The sequence below is a fragment of the Populus alba genome, chromosome 1, assembly GCF_005239225.2.
Source record: "Populus alba chromosome 1, ASM523922v2, whole genome shotgun sequence".
Taxonomy (NCBI): Eukaryota; Viridiplantae; Streptophyta; class Magnoliopsida; order Malpighiales; family Salicaceae; genus Populus; species Populus alba.
In genome coordinates this window covers 28,290,199-28,309,924 of record NC_133284.1, presented here as the reverse complement: position 1 = coordinate 28,309,924, position 19,726 = coordinate 28,290,199, and the positions used below count along the sequence as shown (strand labels likewise).

The 19,726-nt window shown below is 28.9% G+C and overlaps 2 protein-coding genes across 2 annotated transcripts; one reads left to right on the top strand and one right to left on the bottom strand.

Annotated features, from left to right (window-relative positions):
* Positions 1-3,791: 3,791 nt before the first annotated feature.
* On the bottom strand, positions 3,792-4,644 carry LOC118028048 (uncharacterized). Its single transcript, XM_035031566.2, has 3 exons — positions 4,493-4,644; positions 4,235-4,397; positions 3,792-4,138 (listed from the first exon to the last, which is right to left on the bottom strand). The coding sequence occupies exons 1-3, from the start codon at positions 4,615-4,617 to the stop codon at positions 3,998-4,000; spliced, it is 429 nt and encodes a 142-aa protein (XP_034887457.1). The 5' UTR covers positions 4,618-4,644; the 3' UTR covers positions 3,792-3,997.
* Positions 4,645-12,981: 8,337 nt separating this feature from the next.
* Positions 12,982-18,728, top strand: LOC118028047 (uncharacterized; the record flags this gene model as incomplete). Its single annotated transcript, XM_035031565.2, has 6 exons — positions 12,982-13,293; positions 14,544-14,701; positions 16,324-16,419; positions 16,981-17,237; positions 17,797-18,017; positions 18,174-18,728. Coding segments are annotated over 6 exons (1,425 nt in total), but the record flags the coding sequence as incomplete, so codon positions are not given.
* Positions 18,729-19,726: the final 998 nt, after the last annotated feature.

Here is a 19,726-nt window from a genome sequence, read left to right as displayed (position 1 = left end):
TAAGAATGTGAATTCAAAAACAAAATTGACACGGTGATGTAATTATAGGGATTGAAAGTTGAATAGAGAAAATGGGAGGATCAAAATGAGTTTTTGAATTAAGATTATGATTTGTAATAATTTAGTTTTGACTAGAAAAGAAAAGGAAAACTAAAAACTTTGAGGACCAAAATACTTAAAAACACACCTCCTGCACAATGAAAAAAGAAAAGGAGGCTTTATTTTTTTGTTTCGATTTGAAATTTGATCCCTAGAATTATAATTGTTTTTACTCTATGTTATAGCTAGTTTCCTAACCCATGCTACGGCTCGAAATCAAAATTTTGTGGAACCTAAAAAGTATATTTATATTGCTGAAAATTCTTTAGCATTGTTATTAAACCCAGCTAAGTAGATTAATTTTATAAACTTTTGATTCAACATTTTGCCTAGTTTATATTTCAAATTACATCATGTGAAGAGTCATATTAATATAATTCAGTCGATTTGATGGGTCTAAACACAACTTGAATGACCTGTAAAAATCATAATTTGACTTTTAAAATTTTTTAATATGATATATATTTTTTTTAATACTGAAACAGACACGTATTAGATTGACCCCGGATTTCGTGGCCTAGCCTGCTAAACTTGTGACATGAATCATGGACTATACTTGGTTTAATAAATTTTTTTTGAACTAGTTTTTCCTTGATGAAATGATAATAAAAATAGACCATCATAAAATTAAGCATCAACCAAATGTTGGGGCATTTGTTTAAAATTGCTATAATCTTATAATACGCAAACCAAAATAAATTATGAATACCAATACAAAATAAATCAAATTCTGAAGAATAAAATTAATAAAAAAAAAACAATCAAACAAGACTCAAAAGATAAAATTGGAATATGGAATTAAAAAAAATATTTAGTATTGTTTTTTAAACTCAACCTACCTAATCATTTTTAAAAACCTTTCAGCCCATATGGAAGTTGATTCTAGATAACTCAATTGACCTGACATGTCAAAAAATAACATAGATCACAGGTAAAAATATGGTTTGATTTTAGAAAGATTTAAAGATGTTATTTTTTTAATATTAAGACATCAACATATTGAATCAATATGGGTTTCATGACTCAACTTGCAAGACTCGTGAGTTGGATCACACACTAAATTGAGTTTTAATACCTTATTTTTAAAACTATTTTTTATTTAATGATATTATAACAAAAATAAATGATTGCAATAATTTAGCACCAACTAAATATTAAAATATTTGTTTAAGATTATTATAATTTTATAAAAAACAAATTAAAATAAATTAAAGTGATCACTAATTTAAAATTTTGAGATGAAATTTTAAAGAAAAATGAAAGATGGAATATTATAAAAGAAAAGTTTGAAAAAAAATAACATGTGACATTGAATGACATTCAGTTTTCTTTTTTTTCTTTAGCTTTTATTAACGTGTAGGTATATAAAAAACTGTACAAAATGCTACCTTAAAACACAGTAAAAATGAGTTAATATGGTTATAGTAGAAAAATCCAATTACTTAAAATTTATGTAATGGAATAAATACTCTGCCCTTCACAAATTGCTGTATAAATCATTAAAAAAAGTAATAAGAATAACCATTAAATTTACCCCTGTTGAGAATTTAATCATACTTCGTAAAAATAATCAAACCCAGAAGTTCTGAATTTAATCTGTCGGTATTTTACAGAAAATTTTAAAATATTTACTGTTCATATACTACAATTATTGACAACCATTCTATCCGGTATATTCAAAGTTTAAAGAATAAAAACTAATAATTTTTTACAAAAAACAAATATAAACAAAGAAAAATAAAAAAACTACAAAGAAAAAAAACAAGAAAAAAACAGTGATAGATAGGAAAAATAAAAAAAGAATATATATATATATGCCAAGAAAAAACAAATCTAAACATACTTTTTTTCTAAAACAATTAATTGATTTGTCATTGTTGCCGTACTCACTATAGTAAAAAAATTAAAAAAAAAATTGCAATTATGTAATTTCTTAGTTAATCAATCATATTAGTCTTAGTCTTTTTTATTTTGAATCTATATATAATTAAGTTTTAAATTTTAATTTTATAAACATTAAAATAATTTAATTTTCATTTATAAAAAAAATATTTATATTTATTTTAAATGCAAAAATTATACTTTATTGATTTAAACCGGTCTCCATCGTTTCTTATAAAAAGGTGATTGGAAAAATCCTTGGTAACAAGAAGCATTTTCCCGGAAGGAAGGAAGATCTTTGTTTGATGAAAAGTTTTATATTTCTAGTGGATTGATCGTATCTCACATTAATTTTAAATAAATATATATTTTTAAAAAATAAAATTTTTAAAATCAGAATTAAAAATATTTTTAAAAAAACCACCATGACACACGCTAAATCCAATACTCAACAGCGGCATAAACTAACATTGATTGGTAGGTGGTGTCATGAAAGAAGGCATTAACATAAAAATAAACGAAGTTGGTTAATTTTCTTTCATTTGCAATAAGAATTTTTTGAAAAATCAAGCGTCAACTCTACATAAAGATATGGCGATGCAATCCATATCCTGAACTTGAATATAAAACTAACATACATTGAGGGCACAAAAAAGTGGGTTGTATCATCAGTTTTGGATGTGAAATTAAAGAGCTCTTTTTTTTTTTTTTTTTTTTGGGTTTTGATCGAGGAGTATTCAAAATTCCTCTCGTTGGACAAGTTCTTATATGCCACATGAAGTTGATGGCTGCTCTCATCTAATAGCATGTAATTTAGAAGAGTGAAATTATTGATGTAGTTTTTTTAGTAGTATAAATATGGTTTTTTTTCTTATGTAAACTCCAATATAAAAAGAAATTATTTTAACAATCAATTTTAATATATGTAATATTAATATTGTTAACTTTTTGAGAAAAACATTGAGAAAAATTGTGGAGATGAAAGAATAAATATTTTTTGACTGTTTTAATAGATACGTATAAATAACTTTTTTTTTATTATAAAATTTTCAATTTAGTTTTTCATTTGGCTATCCTTTTTGCATCAAAAATCAAGAAAAAAGAAAAGCTAAAAAAATAGTTTTCTATGTCGATTTGCACTTGTTAAAGAGTTTTGTTTGGTGTTATTTAGATTAGTGACAAAGAGGGGCTAGTCATACTCGTAATCCTAAGTGTCTCCACTACAGAACCTGTTTGCAATCAAGGCCATTATTCTTTGATGGTGTTATCAAGAACTTCTTGTCACGCAGAATTGTTTACACTTTTCCTGGTGATTGGAATGAATGACTCTGCATAGGTCTTCAATTTGTAAGAAGGGAAAAAAGATAATATAATGTATTATGTTTCACATAAACCCCATCATTAAAGCAATTAAGAAAAAAAAAATTAATTAATCATTTAGGTGGTGGCCTAGTAGTAAGAACTTGGGACCAAGAAGTTTGCTCCCTCTATGGTCTCAGGTTCGAGCCCTAGGTTGCTCATATGATGACCACTGAAAGCTTACATGGTCGTTAACTTTAGGGACCGTGGGATTAGTCGAGGTGCGCGCAAGCTGGCCCGGACACCCACGTTAAACTAAAAAAAAAATTAATTAAATTTTAGATTTATTTTCTAATAATTAAAAGTTTAAGTTTTACCATGATTATTGAAGATTTACATGATTATTAATTTTAAAATTTTTAGTATTATTAAAAATGTACGTAAACTGGTGTATAAACCTATCTTAATAATAATAATAATAAAAAAAAGATGTTTATCTAAGAAATGGAAGCAATAATTTTGAAACTTGTGTTTTTCATACGAAATGGGAATGCTTAAATGCTTACGGAACAAGGGATGGAAATTATAGACATTATTGCATCCATTGGAAGGTCAATCAATTAGAGAAGCTTTCCATCAAATGATATGCATTTGATCTAAGAACACAAATTTTATCTTTATCAATTATAATTAAAAATGATTTTTCTCAAAAGTTATCTCAGTCTTGCTTTGTAGGCTTCACAACATGGCTCCCCAGTCTCACTACTATTCCATCAATATCACGCACGTACCCGACCCTCTGTCCCCATTCTTTGTCCTCTGGTTTGCTCACCGGGATAGCACCGTTTTCCACTGCCCTCTGTCATCATCCATCGTCGTGAATAAATTATTTATAAAAAAACGATAGCCATATAAATGAGAAATGAAAACGCAAGATACCGAAGGAGAAATCTACCTTGTAGGCAGCATCGACATCCGTATAAGAAAAACAAACCTCCATGGGTGGTCTCTCCCGGTCAGAATGGGGAGTCTGCACTGCACCGCTTCGGTCATCAGTCTCCCGTTGGTGAATCGGAGTGAAGGCTATCGTGGTCGGCCCGCTGTCCAGCTCTCCCCATCTATTTTCAAACCAAAATAGTAGCTCTAGTAAGCATTGAATAAACAAATAATCAATTTAATTCATCTTAATTTCATATTGAAATAAAATTAGTACCTGTTAGACTCGTCGACGCGACGAACATGATAGCCAAATGCTTTAGCATAGAAAGCAACGGACTTGGCGACGTCCTTCGCGTAGACTATCGTATAGGCATATTCTGGGCTCAGATCTGATGCCATTGCCGTTTTACTCCCTCTCTCGCTCTCCTTTGCCTCTGGTTATTGTGCTGTGCAAGCCTTTTCTTTTTCTTTTTGATAAATACTGCGCAAGCTAGCTTGGGAGAGAGAGGCTTTGTTACTGAATCCGCGATGGATTAGACACGTGGTCAACGAATTAGTTACACGTGGGCTTCGTGCATGTCTAAATAAATCGCACGCTTTCAGCTTGGAGCACCTGGCATCATGGATCCACTTGGCAGAGAAATTGTTGTCTGTGTAATGCTATGGAAGTCCACGTGATTTTGAGCTGTTGTCTTATTGTTTAAAAATGTACAATTGAGTCTTTTCCATTTATTTTGGAAGTGACTCCTTTCATTCAATCATGCAACTAGCTTCCCTTAAAATCAATGATCGACACATGATCATGATCGGGCTATTTAGAATCTATTTTCTACTTCTATTTATATTTAATTAATAAATAAATTAAATTTATATATTTAAAATATATAAGATTTAAATCATTTTTTTTTTTTTATAATCTCTTCGTTTTCTCTTATTCCTTTCAAGTGTCTCTAAATAAATAAATAAGTATGTATTTTTGAAGAAGTTAATTAGTTTTGATATCACTTTAATTTTAGTGTAATAAATCTGAAAAATTATATCTAATTTACTTTTATATATTTTTAAAAAAATTAAGATTCCATTCAATATTTAATTTTTAAAATTTAAAATAGTTTCATTTTCATTCCAAAATGTTAAATGTTTATTGATTAGAGCATGCCACGCACCTTTAATTTTAACAGGAAATTCAATAGAATTTTATCTTGTGGAAAAAATTAAAAAAAAAAATTAAGCTTTAATGAACTACACGATTTTAATTATGGATGAATAGTTTATTTGGGATTGTAGTGGTAGTGATGGTTTAAAGTATTTTTCGTTTAAAAATATATTTAAAATGAATTTATTTTTTATTTTTAAAAAATTATTTTTAACATTAACACATCAAAATGATTCAATAACATAAAAAAATTATTTAAAATAAAAAAAATAAAAAATTCAAAAATCCCAAACACACAAGAAATCAGCACATTGGTTTCCTCCACTGTTTAATTGAGGATCAATTCAACAAGATTTTTTTCCTACACATAACTCTACTTCACACAAAAAGGGGATAATATCATATTAATAACAAGTGGTTATTTATTATTTTTATTTTTTTATAATATCATATTACCGGCATTATTAAAATCACAAACACCAAAACTATCATACTATTACTAATATCTTTCCAGCATTATAATCATCGTTATTACATCCTCATGATTAATGAAAATAATCTAAAAGGTATGAAGAAAATATTGCACACATATATATTGTTTACTTTCTCACATTTTACAGTGGGTCAATTGTTTAAAATTTTGCTTTGGTTTTTTCAATTTGAACCTATAACTTTTGTTTTGCACAATTAATCATTTTTAAGCCTAATTCAAGTACAATTAAATCAAATTCATTGACTAAGAACAAAATTGAAATACCATATATCAAAGTAGAAAAGACGCAATGAATGATGGTTTTAAAGTTTATATAAAAATTTAATTTAATCCTCAAACTTTACAAATTATACATATTCGATCCCTCAATATTTGTTTCAATTTGACTTTGATACAAAAAATTTATTTTATTATTTTTTTGATTCCTAGTTTGGGAGATAAGACAGAGAGAAATCACAAAATTCCATTGGTTGAAAAAGAAAAATATTATTGGCATTGATTCAGACCACCACAAAGATTAATTTTTATGTTAAGTGATTCCACTCGATGAGAAGAGTTCAACCTACATGTTTTTTTTTTTTCCTAACCTTGAGAGTGTTTGAAAAAACATATTTGAGTTAAAGAAGATTTTTAGTTTCAAGTTTTGGGGTGGTTTTTTGGGTGGTTTTAAGGCCATGAATTGATTTGTCAAGGTTCGCAGGGTGTTTTTTTTAGGTATTTTTTGGTCAAAATGAGTTTTGAGCCAAAAAAACATTCAGCCTAAATCTAGACCTTGTCAGGCAACGTATCATCTAACTTATTTTTTCAAAAGAAACATCGAGATGGAAGACATATCATTCACTATAATTTTGGCTTTTAAAAAAATCATTCTTTTCTTTTTACATGTAGTTTTAAATATATATTTTTAATTTATATTTAAATGACTAATTTATAATCATTTCTTTTTTTAATTTATATATATATATATATATATAATACTTAAAAAAAAACCATTATTTTAAAAAAATACTAATTAAAAAAATAAAATTTCATTGAGAATGATTAGTCATTTAAATATAAATTAAAAAAAAATATTTATTTTTTCAATGAGGGGGAAAATTATTAACAAATACTAAATTATATAGATATGCATTAGAAATCAATTTAAAGCATATATACTAATTCATATCAAGTAAAATTAATTTAAAAATACTTTCAAAATGAAAAAACTTACATTATAATTGTTCTCTTCGAGTTTTCATATTTTGATAATAATTCTAAATCTTTCATATGAAATTCATAGCAAAATACACATCAATTCATTAAAATCAAAAACTATTTCAATTCATATCTATATACATATAATAAGTATGTTGATTAAATTATACTTAATTATTTCTAGATATTTAATTGAGAAGCAATGCCTAGTGTATGTGTAAGAGAAACAATTCTTGAAAAACATGTTTTCTACTTGATATTTTACTTACAAACAAGTCATATAAAAATATTAAATTTCAATAAACTACTCTGCCAATACAAGAGATGTCAAGAATAGTGGTTTTGCATGAATATTAATTTATTCCTTTCTAATAAGAAAAGAAATATTTAATTGATTAAATTAGTAGATTTAAACATTTATTTTGAACATATTTATATCAAAACCCATAAATTATCATAAACCCTAATATTTTTAATAACTAATTATAAAAGAATAAAATTAAAATTAAACAATGAAATAAATAAAGAAAATAAAGAAAATTTACCTAAAATATAAAGAAAAAGGCAAAAAAATTAATTGCTTGCCTATACTTGATGAGAAATTTGCATACGAGAGAGACAAAGAGCAACAGCTCATGAAAAGAACAAAGCGACAGAGCAACTCATGAAAAGAACAACTCGGTAAAAGCAGGGAATAAAAATACTCTTTGATAGCTAGGGATTCCATATTTTAAAGCTGGAAGGCCTGGTACCATCAATTTAATATGGAAACATAAGGGAAGAAGGAAAAAAATTGTGCAATGAGCTGTTTATATTTATTATATTATATTATAAGCCTACAATTATAAACAATGCAGGTTTCTGTTTTCCTTCCCGTAGTAAATTCCCTAAACTAATATATTAATTTTTTTTTTAAAAAAAAAGTTAAGGGGGCAATTGCCCCCTTTTGTCTCCACGTGGCTCCGCCACTGTATATATATAATTTTTTAATAGATTTTTATAATTCATTTATAATTTTTTTTATGTTTTATATAATTGAACTTTATTTTTGGATAGGTTTTAATAAATAGAGTCATTAAACACAATAGGATAAATAAAATGTATTATAATATCAAATATTTTTATCTATACCCGCCTCTCGACTTTTCAAGGTACATATTCAATTATCGTCAATGACTCTTTTTTTTTCATTTGTTGACATAAATGATTCTCAATTTATTGAATTAGATATGTGCGTAAATATTTTGATTTACACTTGATATTTTTTTTGTAAAAAAATATGATGAAAAAGACTAAATATTTAATTTCTTTTATTGTAAAAAAATATTCGGCCTATGGCGAAGCACAAGTCAAATAGCTAGTATATATAAACACTAGATAGGTGGTTCTTGGTATGGTATGGGCTAGGTCAATTTTTTCCATAACATAAAAAAAGGGATGTCCAGGTGATAATAAACCAAGTTAACAAGGGTTAACTCAAATAACACATGGCCCGAGGTATGAAATCGAGACAACCCTGCCAAAATTAAAACAAATAAAACATAAAGCTCGATGCTCAATAACCTAATGTCAAATGATGAAATTGAAAAAAAAAAAAAAGCAAACTCATAAAAACAAATCTGAGTCAACACGGGTTAATATGATCAACTTGCCACCCATAATATGAGATCGAGATGAAAAATAATATATTTTTAACAAAAATATCCTAGCAAAAAAAGACCGAATCTAAAAAAAAAAAAAAACACAAGTTAGTACGGGTTAACTTAACTAACCTAAACTCAAATATGACCCTACATAAAGAAAATCAGAAAAACCACAAAGCTCAGGGGTCAATACTTTAATGTCAAATGATGAGATTTGAAAAGGAATCAATTTTATAAAAAAACACTAAGAAAAAAACCTTGAGTCAACTCAGGTTAACTCGACTAACTCACTACTCAAGATATAAGATCAGGATAAACTTTATAAAATAGAAAGTAAAACAAATAACAAAGCTCAAGACCTGATAACTCAATGTCGAATGATGAAATTGAAAACAAAGTTTAATATAGAATATAAAAAGAGGACCCAACTTAAATCAGGATAAACATTTAAAAACCAATGGTCCAAGTTATAAGATCAATATTACCCTATTGGAAAAATGACACAGAAAAATCAAGAAGTAAGATTTTCAACTATAAAGAAATTTTAAAACAAAACAAATAGCAATCAAAACAATGAAGATCAAATATGGTATAAAAACTAGAATGAAAGAAAATAATTAAGGATTAAATTGAAAAACAAATAAATTAAGAAAAAGATAAGAAAATAGCAATCAAAAAAAAAGAGAACCAAAAATTGGATAAAAAACTAAAAGAAATAAGATGATGAGGATGAAATTGAAAATGATAACACATAAAAAAAAAAAAGCAATCAAAAGAACAATGACCAAATCAAATAAAAACTAAATGAAAATAAAATGCTCAATGATGAATCTGGAAAGAATTTAAACTTCAAAAATCATTAAAAGCAAAAACAATAATAATAAAAAAAAAAGAATGAGAGCTAAAACTGATAAAAATATAAACTAGAGGACATAAATAATCTTTAAATGGGCTGGCATGAATTTTCAAAATTGATAGAAATACAAATTGGAGGACATAAAATAATTTTTGAAAGGTTTGGCATGAATTTGAGGTTGATAAAGAAAAAAAAAAAAAGGAGAAAAAGAAATGAAAATGTTATTGGAGCCCAATTATGTATTCGCCATGAACAATCTATCCACAATCACAAAAGAGAATGAAGTGCCACTCTAAATGCCATCGTCATTGATTGATTTTGGTAATCAAACAACCCCACACTCGTAGTTTGCTTGGTGTAAGGTCATCACGCGCTGATGTGTATGTTTCATGTGAATAATGTTTTTTTTAATAATATTAAATCTTTGACAAATAGAAACAACCCCTTATTTCAACTAAAAAGAAAAATATAATTAAAATATAAAAAATACACTTGAAACAATGCTTCTATTCTTTTTTGAATTTAAAGGCAATTACGTAACTTAATTATTTATATAAAATAAAAAGAACAAAAATGTCTTCTTATGTAGGTTTAATTGTTCTTTGTTTTTAAGGGTATTAATGTAATTTTACTATATAGATAATATTTAAAAAACAAAAAAGCCCTTGACTAAAGACATATATATATATATATTATATATATATATATATATATTTTGCTGGGTAAAAAAATAATTTTATTGTAAAAAAAATATATTTAAATTAGTTTATCCCTAATCAATTTTGTAATGCCCAATGACTTGTTTGGGAAAGTCGATTTCACCGCTGATTACAAGCTTTGTTTGTTTTTTTGCTAAAAGGTTGAAATTGCCATTGTACTATTTGAAATCCACCATAAAAATCCGCTGGCTCGTATTAGTTTTTTTTAATATATACATATCATAACCATAACTTTCATCTTACTTCTTCGTCACTAACTCTTATTTTAATATTATCATTAACTTTGTTTACTTCTACCGTCATTAGCTTTATAACCTTTATAAATATATATAAATTTTATAATTATTATTCTATTATAGTTACCTCTATCATTAGTAGTAATAGTAATAATAAATTATTATTATTGCTGTTGTTATGAATTGATAATTTACCAATAAAATAATAATTATTGTTAATCTAATATTACTATAACTATTACCATCATTGTTATAATTTTTATAAATTATTACAATATTTTTATCACTATTATAATTAAATACACCATTTATTAATTTTATATTTTAACCAATAATATATTTTTATATTTAATAAATTACATTAAGCATGAATGGTTTTTTAAATTTTTTTTGTTAAAACATATTTTTTTCTTAAAAATAAAATAAAAAATTATTTTTTATTTTTAAATTCTATATAAAAAAAATCAAATTAATAAATGTTACAAACTCCTTAATTACTTCCAGCATTTTACAGCATATTATTAAGACACTATTTGTTTATCAAAAAAGTAGTTTGTTTTTGGAAAATAGTTTCAAATAAAAATAAATTCTAAAAAAATGTATTATTTTTTATGTTTGATAGTGTCATATAAAATGAGTTGAAAAATATTTTTTTAGTATTTGTTCTTGTTATGAAAAATAATATATAAAATTACTTATTAATATTTTTTTTCAAGTTTATTAAAAGAATAGGGACTAAAACTGAAAAAATGAAAAAAAAAAATTAAAATATGATAAAATTGAAAAAAATTCCAACTTCATCCATTATCTTAAAAAAAAAATAAAAATAATAAGGACCGAATATGAAAGATAAAATTTTTTAATGATGATAAAAATTAAAAAAAATTTCATAAAGTATTTTAAAAATAAATAAATAAAAATAAAAAGAATTGAGATCAAATCTGACATATAAAAAAATTAAAAGGGATAAAATTAGAAAAAATTCTAATTTCATATATTATTTCAAATAAAATGAATTGCAATAAAAAGAATAGAAATTAAATATGACATATAAAAAAATTTAATTAAAAGAATAAGAAAAAATAAATAATAATAAAAAGAATAAGAACTTAAATTTATATAAAAAAATAAATTAGATCATATTTTAAGTAATAAAATTAAAAATTAAAATTAAAAATTAAAAAATATTCAAAACAAAAATATATAATGATCAGAAGACAATAATTAAATTTGATACAATCAACAAATAATATAATATTTTAAATTTTTTTTATAATTTCTAGAAAATTATTTTTTAAAAAAAAAATAAAAGAAATTATTATAAAAAATGAAGTTAATTTTTTTTTCTAATTTGTTTTATTAATTAACTTTCCTATTAATTAATAAAGACGAGAAGGGTTTAGAAAGTGATCTCTCGAAATTTTTCCATGCATGGAACAAACGTGCCAAGTTTATAAATTTCACGACGACACTATTTTGTTCGTATACGTGTCATCAAAGGGTGCTGTCAATGGCTCAAAGTCCACAATCTGGGTCCTACGCTTTCTCTAACTATTTCAGTTAGCTGGATTACAGGGTAAACTATACTTCTACCCTTACAATTCATCAATATTTTCATTTCTACTCTTATAGGTTGAAATTGATCAATCTTACCCCTACTACCTTTAGAAAAGTTTTAAATTTTCCCAGTGAAAAAAAGTTAACTTTTGTAATATTTTTATTTTATTTTATTCTTAATTTTATCTTATTTTACCCCTCAAATAACCATACACACACACACAATAAATGTTCTAACGTCTTGCCTAAACACTTGAAAACCTAAAAAAAAAGAAAGAGAGAAAACTCCAAAACCAAATTCGAAAGGCTGGCTATTTAATAAATTGGTCAAATTGAAAACTAGATAGTCGGTTATTTAATAGTTGGGTGGATTGGAAAGTTGAAGGGTAATTCTGAAAAGTTTCAAAATATAGGAGTAAAAGCTTACCACTGATAAATAAATAGGTTATAAATGAACTATTAGAAGACAAACAAAATAGCAACCAAAACACAGTACAAATTGAAAAAGGCTCTCTCTGCTCTAGTGCCACCTCCCTTTCTCCATAATTTTGATCGAACCAAAAAGCTGTCTTTCCTACTCTGTTTCCCCTTCGAATCCTCTTGTCATCGTCTGATCAGATCCACATGAAGATTTTCCGGTGAGTGCTTTCTTTTCCCTTTGCTTTATTAGGCAGGGTTTAATGATGCTGGTATTGAATTTAGGATTAGTTTGATTTGATGTCGGTATTTTGCTATCATAGCCACATAAATTGTGCTGATCAGGGCCATGCTATTTTCAGATTGAAGTTTGCACAACAACCCTTTGATGAAATGCCACCAGTTTAATTAAGTGAAATAAATTGGGTGAGCCCGCTTCCATGGGAGATCCTACGCATAAGTCTGTTAGAGATCAGGGACAGGGCAAGGGCAAGGGCAAGGCAAGGGCAAGGGCAAGGGCAGACTGTTGTTTATAAGGGAAAAACAGTTTCCTCTGATCATAAATCATTTCCTCGGAGTGCTTGCAAGCTTATCGTTTATTCAAGACATGGTACTGGCCCAGTTGGTCAGGTAGCAATATTTTTACTCAAAGTTGCTACGTTAGAGGCAGTACGAAGGGTTTCGAGGTCTAAATGTCCCCAGGTGTGGAATGGTCTTCAGGCTTTGCAACTCCTTTGCTATCCACCTTTTAAGTGGATTCAAAGATGGGCTCCCTTCAAGGGTTTGGTTAAAGGTGTACAGGTTGTTTCTTGCTTCTTACTTATTTTCTGTCATCGCAATCAAATAACATTGCTACTGGTTTATCAATTGTTTCACACATTCACTAGTTATTTACTTTCTTCACAATAACTGAAGGCAGGCATTTTTATATTTATACTGAGGATTTTTTATATTATTTTTAGTTTCAAGTAATTTGGTGTAGCTCAAATGATGGAAGTGGGAAAGCATTTACAAAATATAATAGCTATGTGCTAAAGACACATTTCCTTTCATATATGCGTGGTTCTTCTAATGAATCACTTATAAATAAATATAATATGAAAAGAGGCACTGTTGTATATAAGTAATGGTATGGAGAAAGAGAGGGATGAGAGAGTAGAATCGGGCAATGGTCTGGGGGTTTAAAGTTGCAGCAGGTGAAAATGCCATGGGATCCTGGGATAGGATGAAGAATTGAGCGAGCAGGTGTAATTTTAGAGTGATGATTGATTAGGATTAGAAGGGGTTTTGTGGATGATGTAATGGTGAGATTTGAGAGTATTAAGCCTTAGTGAGAGAAATCAGAGAGGGTTCCATGTGTTTAGAATGAGCCAAGGGTCCATAAATGAGCAAGTACTTACATCGAACACAGGTTCAATGAAGCTTTGAATATGATCAGTTAAAGGGAGACAAATGGTAAGAGAGTTCCGGTTTAGCTCACTTGTTGTCTGCAGCAGCCAAGTCAGTTGTTTCTTGATAAATAAGAAGCAATTATTGAAAATGATCAGCACATATATCTGTCACAAATGATAAGAACCAATTCTATCACTGCTTGGTATCAGCATTTGCTACTATCATCTTTAATAGTTGGTTCTCATCACAAGTGACAAATATAATCAACTGGAATCATGTGCTACAAAAGAATCTGGGACAGTTATATCCTTTCAGCTTTTTTTGCATGAAGCGGCTGTTGTCAAGTTTTTACATGCACCTTTGTGGTTGCAAGTCCAATACTTGAAGCGTCATGCCCAGCAACGACCCTTAATTGAAAGTTTTGCTTGGTTCATAATGATTTTTAATTTAAGGGCTCTTTCTGCCATCAGCTATTTTTAGAACTTCAATTTCTTAACCCGTAATTGTCTTTTTCTCTTGGCATGTTGTCTGCATTTTCCTGTTATGGTTGAGGTCATAGTGAATAATTTTCTATTCTCTTCTTGTGATGATATATGCTGTTTATAAATAAATATGATTTCCTGGAAATAATTTTATTTACTTTCCTGACTTGCTTATAGATGTTTTCGAGGCCATTATTAGTCCTTTCAGTTGCAACTGCTATATCCAATCAATCAAACTGCAGCGGTGAAAACTCAAATGGCTCCAATAATTCCCATGAAGCTGATTCAGAAACATGTTCCGAGTCACACTCTGCACTTTCTTCTTTTGAAACAAGGTAAATAGATGGTAAAGTTTTCAATATTTTAAATAGGGTAAATTACAATAACCTTCCTGAGGTCACATAAAATTATAAAAACTATCCAAAAGTTTGAAGATTTGACATTAACCTCTTCACATGTCAAAAATGTGCTTAATTGATATTTAGAAAAATAGTAAACAAAAAAACTTAGAAATATTTAAGAAAAAAATATTTAAAAAAATCAAACAAAATTGTTCGAAATTAAATAATGCAATTAATATTGTTCATCTACTAAAAAAATAATCATGTCCTATTTTTATGTACCCTTTCTCAAATTTCTGAAGTTCTTTAATTTAATTATCTTTTCTTAATAATAATCATGGGTGTTTTGGGTACAGAGGAGAGTTTATGTAATATTTTTGTAAACATAAAGTTTTTTTGAACATATCTTGAAACTTTTGGATGATCTCTGAAATTCTATGATATTGTAATTTACCTTTTTAAATGTTATAATTGTGGAGATCTTATAACTTTTTTTTGACTATATAGATTTAGTTCTTTCGATACTTTGTTAATGGAAAACAAGAGTTATTTTTCTCCATTTTTATGTGAACCCTTTACCTTTTTAACATCTGCTCTCTTGATGAACTGGAATCACAAAAGCAAACCTACAATTTCTTATAAAAATAGTTTAAACAAGCAATTTAATCAATTTTAAAACTTGTAATGCATGTTGTTGATGTTTGGTTTATTATTACATGAGAGATATGTTGTAAGTTGGTGACCAACTGATGAAGGTTTGAAATCAAGGACTAGTGATTTTAGGATTGTAATTTGAATTTTGATGTTCAATCTTGGGTTATGGGGTGTCAAATATAAACAAACAGGCCATTTGTGCCAACTGGAATTGGAAATTGCAGATGAAAGTTGGTTCTGTTGTGACCGGGTACTTCGTAACTGTGATTAAGAGCTTGTGTTGCGCTGTCAATTAACAATGGCCAGTTAAAACACATAATCAATAAATTCATTACACCTTTTAATTTTCTATTTGTTTTCTTCTCCACATCTACATCCGGTTTGTTTTCATCCTTCAACTGGTCCATGAACGAGTTGGTTGACTTCGGAATTATATGTGGGCCGGGGACCTTGAGTCTTGAATCCCTAGTTCTGACAAAAACACTAGTTTACTGTCTGAAACAATGCAACACAGTTTCCAGTTTATTGGGTAAATGATATTTGGAAAAAAAACTGTTTGGAAGATGCTGGGTTTGTAACCCAGATGACATTGAGCTGGATTTGGTCAATTGATGTCTTGGGGCTATATTATAGTGGCTCAGTAAGTCCTTGAGGAGCTTGTTTTAGTGCTTGACATGACATGGGTTTTTGTTTTGGATGCATCTTTGGTATGCTTGTTAGCTAGATATCTACCTGGCTCTCTTTTATTGATGTCTTTTCTTGGTCATTCATTGTTCAATAAGATTTAAGCTTATGGTCTTTTTTTTCTCTTGATTATTGTCTGGTGGATGTATTGGTTTTATTTATTTTATATATGTTTTTGGTTATGATATTTTACTAAAGAAATTTGTTTGGGAGCTTTGGTGTCCTGGAACTACTTCCGGGGATCTAGTTACAAGTTTATGCTTTCATCTGATCTGCAGGACTTCAGACGTGGCCTCTCAAAGTCTAGCATCTGAAATTTGGTTGATACAATTGTACAAGGAGCTAGAAAATCAAGGAATTGCATTACCAGAAAGGTGGTTTTTCTCACTTATAATGTACCGGGAATGTGAAAAAGATGTGCTGTGGGGTTTTCTTGTTCTGGATTCTAGGACGTCATCTTGTTATGTACTTTACAGCCAATTAGTTCCATCATTGATCGTCTGTGTACTTCTTTATCAATCAAGAATGTGACCAGGCTCTGTGCTACAGACCTTAACATGTTCCATCCATTCCATGCTTATTTCTGTTCTGGCAACTGTTTCTGAGCTCATCATAAATTTGTCATACAATAACAGATATGTTCTAAGAAAGTTCAGATCCTTATCTGCTTCCTGGATTTCAGCCTCATGTCAATGTCTAAGATAATTCTCCTCATCCTCCAGTGACCTGGAATGAACTTCTAGCGCTATTCTTGTACCTCTGCTGTATTAGGTCTCCGAAAAGTCTCATATACATCACTCAGCTGTCCATTTGGTTAATTTTCTCAAAGACATAACTTTTCCGCACTGGTTTGGATACTCATTTCATCGCCTTAAATTCTTTGAACCTCTTGGCTTTTCTTGTTGCAGCTGATCATGACATGGATGTTTATGCAGAATTAATGAGGATGAGCTCCGTAGATTTTACTCTGCTGCAAATGGGGACTTTTCGTGCTTTTTATTGTCAATAAAGAAGACAGTCCGTTGGAGGGAGACTTACAGAATTCTTTCACAACAAGAGCTTGAAAATTGGTCAAATATGGTCTTCTGGCATGGTCTTGATGTGCTGAACCGACCTTGCCTCATTGTGCGGCTTGGTCTAGCTTGCGCCAACTTTCCATCTCATGAGAGAGCTCGCTTTGCTCAAGCCATTAGTAAGTCCCTATTCTTTGACCATATTTCATTTCACTTCTTGCCATATAGGCCATTGAATGCTGGCATCCGAATAAAAAGGTTTTCCTCACCAAAGATAACAAAGTATAATTGCTGTTCCATCTAAGCAGCACCTCAATTTCAGATTCTTCATTGGAGGCAAATCGATCATGTTTCTGACCTTCTAATGTCTGGTATGCTGGTTGTTTGCTAAAACTGCCCAAACCCTGCTTATAAACTGGTCCTTATGGATGAGCTGAAGAGCATTGGTTGAATAACATGCAATGTAGACCATTGATGCCTTTATTTATTTTCTATACTAAAAGCACCATCCTGCAAGGTCAACAATGTAGCTGGTTACTTGCCTGCTAAAAAAATGATTCGTTTTCTGATGATAGAAGGAATGGATTTGAACCGATGGAATATCTCCTTTCCAATTGCTTATGTTAGTTTGAATTTTGAAATAAGCTGTCAACGTTTTAGTATGTTTGTTCCATTAGTTTATCTATTTTGACATTTTCAATGTTCTATTTCAATATTAATGAAATGGATATGCACCAGTATCTCAGGTAGAGCATGGAATCCTGCATTTAGTTGATGAAGATAGTCCTCAGATTACCGTTCTTGTGGATTGTGATGGGCTATCACCATTGAAAATACCTATGCAAATGATGAGATCCTGCTCTTCACTTCTGCATGATAACTTCCCCAACCGCCTTGGTCAGTTGGTTGTTATACGGCTTCCTCCAGTAGTTCGAGTTATTGCTCAAACCTTTATCCAAGTAAGCATACTTTCTCATAAGGATCTGAATGATTGGTCTTCCTGTGTTACATTTTTCATTTTTTGTTGTTTTGGGTTTTAGAAAGGAAGGGGGTAAAATCTGTGCCTTTATTCTCTCTCTTTATATGTCTAAACATGGATCTCCTGTTCTGTTCAGGTTCTAAAACCTGTCACTAGGAAAAAGCTGAGAATTGAAGGGAAAATGTACCACAGGGTTCTCTTGGAGTGCCTTAAGACACTCCCATTATGTCTTGGAGGTAATTGCAGTTGTGAGATATGTTCAGACGCTCGCATCATGCAGCAGCCACAATCTACAAATGAGATCAACACAGCCAGTCCATTTTTTAGTGATGGTGGGGAAGATCTTCCTTCACTACATCTGACTACTCAGGCTGATGTTCATGTTAATGATAACTGGAACCACCTGTTGAGAACTCTTGTAATTGGCATTCTTATGGTGTGGGTTCTTGTAGCTATCCTTGCGGGAATATATGATCCCAAAAGCCGTCTCTTTCAGTTTCCTCAAGTAAAAGAGTGAAGCTGACCTTCTGATTTCTCTTGCTGCTTTCATAATTTTCAGGTTAGCTTTTATTGCATACACCATAAAAATGTCAGGATATTGTTTTTTTTTTTGAAAAATTGTTGTTTCTGCTTGTTGAATATCCGTTATTCTAGTATTCATAGTTGAGAATGTATATTATTGTTGTATGTATTCATGGTCTTACTAGCATTGTATTTTTGTCTATAGCTGAAAGTAAATTAAAAAACAGGACTAGCAAACTAGCATAAGCCTGCTTATTGAAGAAATAGATAAAGACTAGAATCTTGTTAGACAGTAAGAGGGAAACCTTAACTGGTGATAAGTTCTGGCTAACTGGCCCTACAGTATCAGCTTTACATTCAGTATCTATGGTATTTAGGTAGTGTTTGGGATTGCAATTTAACTTTTTTTTTTTTAAAAAAATTTCATTTCAAATTATTTTATGTTGTTTTTTTTTTTGCTGGTTATAATGAGTAGATTATAAAAATAAATTGAAAAAAAAAACATTATTTAAATGAATTTTCAAGTAAAAAAACACTTCGAACTACTTTCGTAAAATGCACTCTTAGATAATTCCAACTAAACAATTCTTGAACTGAATATCTCAAATTTATTGTTTTTCTTGCAATTCATGAGAACAAATGCTAATAACTTATAGTTATCTAACGGTCAATTTACCATGTTACGAAGTTAGTCCACTTTCATGATCATGTATTATCCATCACGTACAAAAATTTCGCCCCCAGATGACTTGTGGAAAATTCCATCATAATTTTATCCCATATAAAATGAGAAATTTTATAGTGCCAAAGAGTAACTAATTACATGTTATTAGTTATTTTTTTATTCACTTTTTTTTTTAAAATAAAAAATTAGACAGTAGGTGAAAAATACTAGAAAGGCATTTTTCTTATTTTTTATGGGTTACGAGTTTATTTTATCTCTTGTCTGTGTGTCTGCCTCTTTTTTTTTTTTTAAAAGGTAGATTAAGGAAATAACTAATAAAATGTCTCTGAACACCATAAAATAATTTACGTACTTTCAATGCATACAAGTTAATAAGTAGTTATTTCATGCTATGAACAAATTCTGCTCTTCATTTCAATTAAATGGTTGATCTCTATGAACACAAGTCATTTTTCTTAAAATCTAAGTGGATCGCACTGTTT

Bases quoted from the DNA above. Each gene is read 5' to 3' on its own strand.
- LOC118028048 (XM_035031566.2), bottom strand. From the start codon at position 4,617: ATGGCATCAGATCTGAGCCCAGAATATGCCTATACGATAGTCTACGCG. The intron at 4,398-4,492 runs GTACTAATTTTA...GTTTGAAAATAG, and splicing joins CGCGTCGACGAGTCTAACAG to ATGGGGAGAGCTGGACAGCG. The intron at 4,139-4,234 runs GTAGATTTCTCC...GGATGATGACAG, and splicing joins ATGTCGATGCTGCCTACAAG to AGGGCAGTGGAAAACGGTGC.